This window comes from Physeter macrocephalus, chromosome 19 (assembly GCF_002837175.3).
Source record: "Physeter macrocephalus isolate SW-GA chromosome 19, ASM283717v5, whole genome shotgun sequence".
NCBI classification, from domain to species: Eukaryota; Metazoa; Chordata; class Mammalia; order Artiodactyla; family Physeteridae; genus Physeter; species Physeter macrocephalus.
The window spans coordinates 37,871,128-37,876,368 of NC_041232.1; the positions used below are offsets into that span (position 1 = coordinate 37,871,128).

The window sequence follows — 5,241 nt, forward strand, 5'->3', positions numbered from 1 at the left end:
AGCCCACGAGCCACAACTACTGAGCCCACATGCCACAACTACTGAAGCCCGCGTGCCTAGAGCCCGTGCTCCACAACAAGGGAAGCCACCGCAGTGAGAAGACTGCGCACCGCAATGAAGAGTAACCCCCCTCGCTGCAACTAGAGAAAGCCCACGGGCAGCAACGAAGACCCAACGCAGCCAATAAATAAATGAATAAATGAATGAATGAATGCATGAATGCATGCATGCATACATATGAACTTAAAAAAAAGGATTAGGATACTAACTACATTGTTATTTAAACCAGTCCTGGAATCACAGTTTAAGCCATATATCGTCAACTTGATCTTAAAGCATTCACTGGTCATTTTCCATGACCCCAAAGTGGCAATATTATCAGCTAGGAATGTCTATGAACTCTGTTCCTTTCACTAAATGTCCTTAAATTTGTTAGTTTGGAAATGAGCAGAAAAAATGCCTACTGTGTGTGAGTTTGCTTCAGTGAGGCTCTCTTAACAGCACTCCTTTACTGTACTTTTGACTGAAGGGGCATCCCTTATGCATTATTCATTCATTTGTTCATTCATTCGTTTGTTCCATAAATACATACTAATATTAAGCCCCAGTGAGTGCCAGACATAGCACTATGTGCTGGGACACAGCAGCGAACAAGACAGACACATCCCTTTTCTTTGCTAAGCAGAGACTTTCGCCCTGAGCAGAGTGGAAGTTAAGCCTCCCTCTGAGTTATTACGCCTCTCCCTTTCCTCACATGCATTTCCAAGGAGCCTGGTACCACAGGCTCTATATGCTCCTGGCCTCTGTAACTGGAGGACCTGTGGGTCTAGGTGCATGCAGTGGGCATCTCGGGGATGACTGCTAAGATGCAGGTCTGCTCAATGCTGTGCAGACCTTGGCTACTTCAGGGGTCACCAGTACCCACAGAGGATCAAGATCTTTAGGGTAATTGCCTCTTGCTGCTTTATTTTATTTTAGAAATCAGTCCGGCTCTCAACAACCTGCAGCAAACTCTGAAAATTATGACCGTTCAGAAAGGGCTGGTAGACACCAATCTCACGACCATCAGCGATGATCTTCGTGGGATACAGAGAGGTCAGCAGCTCCCTAACCCACTGGACTTGGCTTCTTTTGTCAAACATTTTAGATACTTACCCCTCCCTGTTTGTGTGTGCATTAGATGACATCGCTGGTATAATCGATAGTGCAAAGAGCATGGTCAGAAATGCCAACGACATCACAAATGATGTTCTAGATGGGCTCAACCCCATTCAGACAGACGTGGACAGAATTAAGGATACCTATGGGAGCACCGGGAGTGAAGACTTCAACAAGGCTCTCACTGATGCAGATAATTCAGGTAGCAGGCATTCTCTGCCCAGGACATATTATCCATTTTCTCCATCAGTATGTGCTTTGGTCAGTTTTAATTTTTCCCTGGTAAAGTCTGATCTTAGAAATTAAAATTTTAAAAACATCTTCACATAATCCATTCAGAGTATGGCTATTCTGTTAGTTAAAAGGACCAAGTAGGATTTTTGAAAAAAAATCCATGAACATTGCTATTGATTTTCCCTTTTATAGAGTGGTGATATAGGTCCCTGAATCATGAGGAATTGAATTACGATTAATATTAAAGATCAAAAAGCAAATATTTATTTTTTTATAGTGGTCAAGAAAGATGATTTGATATCTAGATTGCAGAATAAGATCCATGATGTATTTATATAGAAATATGTATAACATATATTTCTATAATATAGAAAATGTATTACCTGATTCTGAGTCATGCTGTCCAACGTTTGGGACCCAGACATACCACTTGACAAGTACTATCAGTGAGAACATCTGTATTTAACCTTTTCGCAGCTCACAATGATAAATTTCTGTTTTGTAACCTCACCAACAGTAAAGAAATTAACCAACAAACTGCCTGATCTTTTGAGCAAGATTGAAAGTATCAACCAACAGCTGTTGCCACTGGGCAACATCTCTGACAACATGGACCGCATACGGGAGCTAATTCAGCAGGCCAGAGATGCTGCGAATAAGGTGGGTGTGTTCCCACATTGCCAGGCACCAAGGCTCATTCTTTGATAAGTTACTCCATTCATTAAGAAAGGAAAGGTATCTATGTACTCAAGAACTGGTTGTCTTTCTTTTTATTTATTTATTTTTTGGCTGCATTGCGTCTTTGTTGCTGTGCGCAAGCTTTCTCTAGTTGAGGCGAGCGGGGGCCACTCTGTTGCGGTGCATGAGCTTCTTATTGTGGTGGCTTCTCTCGTTGTGGAGCATGGGCTCTAGGCGCGCGGGCTTCAGTAGCTGTGGTGCGTGGGCTCGGTAGTTGCGGCTCACCGGCTCTAGAGCACATGCTCAGTAGTTGTGGTGTACGGGCTTAGCTGCTCCGCAGCATGTGGGATCTTCCTGGACCAGGAATCGAACCTGTGTCCCCTCCACTGGCAGGCAGATTCTCAACCACTGTGCCCAAGTCCCCTGGTTGTCTTTCTTGCCATAATTCTTTGGTTGCTCCCAATGTGCAAGTTCATTTCCTCCTGTCTTCCTTCAAAAGTACACATCATCTTCATCCCTTAGATGATCTGGTACATCAAGGACCTGGAGCAGTTTCCTTCTCACTGACTCATGCAGACAGGAAGCAGGATTCTCCTCCAGGCTCCAGTTGGTAAAGTGTTATTGCAAGTTCGAGTAAGGGTTCTGTGATTGGAATGTGCAGATATGATACTGAAAAAGACCTACCTTCTCATTTTAACTTGGAAGTTGTAGAATCCACTTTTATTGAGGATGGAGGAATGGTTCCTACCAACATGAGCAGTGTTCTGAATAGGAGATTACAGCAATTTTCCTTCATTGGAAAATTCCATCAGCCTTCCTAATTTTATTCTGACATTATTTACTTGAATTCCTTATGCTTCTCCCTCACAATTTGTTTTATCCTAAAATAATGTAAATGAACTATCTTGTATTTTTCAGCCACCTCCCTATGAGGCATTTGGAGATAGAGAGTTGGAAAGCCAAGTGAGAATATCACTGCCCTGGAGGCACCATGGTTGATTTCCAGCCTCAGTATTACGTCTTTTGAGCCTCAAAATCTGCCTTTTCTTTTAGGAAAGAGAATGACTCCCAACACAAAATCTTTAGCAGAAAAGCAAAGAGCCTAAGGCACAGTTTGGCAGAAAGTACCCTCTTCATACCCATATACATCTTATAAAAAGCAAATGAAAATGCATGTTTCTAGCTTTTGCCCTTCTATGTTCATTCACTAATTTACTGAACATAATTTGAAGTGTATAAATAGCACAGTGGCTTAGAACTGGTTAACCGAGGCAGACTGCCTGTTTTGATCTCTGTCACTTATGAAAATAAGACTAGTTACAGTTTATAGATAAATGATATTTAGTAAAAATATTAAAACACACATGAGAAACTGGGCATGGGAATCCAAATCCAGCGTAGTGGTGACCTCTGAGAAGGGAGAGCAGACTGGGAACAGGGTGGGATACATGATGGGATTCAGTCATAGCAGTAATGCTTAATTTCTTAAGAAGGTCATGCATATGCAGGTATAGTCTCTTTTTTTGTGTTCATAAAATGTTTTCTTTTTTTTGGATTTTATTTTATTTTTTTATACAGCAGGTTTTTATTAGTTATCCATTTTATACATATTAGTGTATATATGTCAATCCTAATCTCCCAATTCATCACACCACCACCACCACCCCCACCACCACTTTCCCCCCTTGGTGTCCATACGTTTGTTCTCTACATCTGTGTTTCTATTTCTGCCCTGCAAACCAGTTCATCTGTACCATTTTTCTAGGTTGCACATATACGCGTTAATATACGATATTTGTTTTTCTCTTTCTGACTTACTTCACTCTGTATGATAGTCTCTAGATCCAGCCACGTCTCTACAAATAACCTAATTTCGTTCCTTTTCATGGCTGAGTAATATTCCATTGTATATATGTACCACCACTTCTTTATCCATTCGTCTGTCAATGGGCATTTAAGTTGCTTCCATGACCTGGCTATTGTAAATAGTGCTGCAGTGAACATTGGGGTGCATGTGTCTTTTTGAATTATGGTTTTCTCTGGGTATATGCCCAGTAGTGGGATTGCTGGATCATATGGTAATTCTATTTTTAGTTTTTTAAGGAACCTCCATACTGTTCTCCATAGTGGCTGTATCAATTTACATTCCCACCAACAGCACAAGAGTGTTCCCGTTTCTCCACACCCTCTCCAGCATTTGTTGTTTGTAGATTTTCTGATGATGCCCATTCTAACTGGTGTGAGCTGATACCTCATTGTAGTTTTGATTTGCATTTCTCTAATAATTAGTGACGTTGAGCAGCTTTTCAAGTGCTTCTTGGCCATCTGTATGGCTTCTTTGGAGAAATGTCTATTTAGGTCTTCTGTCCATTTTTTGATTGGGTTGTTTGTTTTTGTAATATTGGGCTGCATGGGCTGTTTATATATTTTGGAGATTAATCCTTTGTCCATTGATTCGTTTGCAAATATTTTCTCCCATTCTGAGGGTTGTCTTTACGTCTTGTTTATGATTTCCTTTGCTGTGCAAAAGCTTTTAAGTTTCATTAGGTCCCATTTGTTTATTTTTATTTCCATTACTCTAGGAAGTAGATCAAAAAAGATCTTGCTGTGATTTATGTCAGAGCGTCCTTCCTATGTTTTCCTCTAAGGGTTTTATAGTGTCCAGTCTTATATTTAGGTCTCTAATCCATTTTGAGTTTATTTTTGTGTATGGTGTTAGGGAGTGTTCTAATTCTTTTTAATGTAGCTGTCCAGTTTTCCCAGCACCACTTATTGAAGAGACTGTCTTTTCTCCATTGTATATCCTTGCCTCCTTTGTCATAGATTAGTTGGCCATAGGTGCGTGGGTTTATCTCTGGGATTTCTATCCTGTTCCATTGATCTATGTTTCTGTTTTTGTGCCAGTACCATACTGTCTTGATCACAGTAGCTTTGTAGTATAGTCTGAAGTCAGGGAGTCTGAGTCCTCCAGCTCCATTTTTCTTTCTCAAGACTGCTTTGGCTATGCGGGGTCTTTTGTGTCTCCATACAAATTTTAAGATTTTTTGCTCTAGTTCTGTAAAAAATGCCATTGGTAATTTGTTAGGGATTGCATTGAATCTGTAGATTGCTTTGGGTAGTATAGTCATTTTCACAATATTGATTCTTCCAATCCAAGAACATGGTATATCT

General features: G+C 40.6%; 1 protein-coding gene across 2 annotated transcripts in view; it reads left to right on the forward strand.

The window, feature by feature from the left end:
- The window catches only part of LAMA3 (laminin subunit alpha 3), a 239,651-nt gene that overhangs the window by 192,738 nt on the left and 41,672 nt on the right, over window positions 1-5,241 (forward strand). For both annotated transcript variants that reach the window (XM_024120969.3, XM_007127211.4), the window contains 3 exons: window positions 979-1,095; window positions 1,181-1,360; window positions 1,910-2,052. In XM_024120969.3, coding sequence (XP_023976737.1) covers window positions 979-1,095; window positions 1,181-1,360; window positions 1,910-2,052 — 440 coding nt within the window. The remainder of the gene's footprint in view (window positions 1-978; window positions 1,096-1,180; window positions 1,361-1,909; window positions 2,053-5,241) is intronic.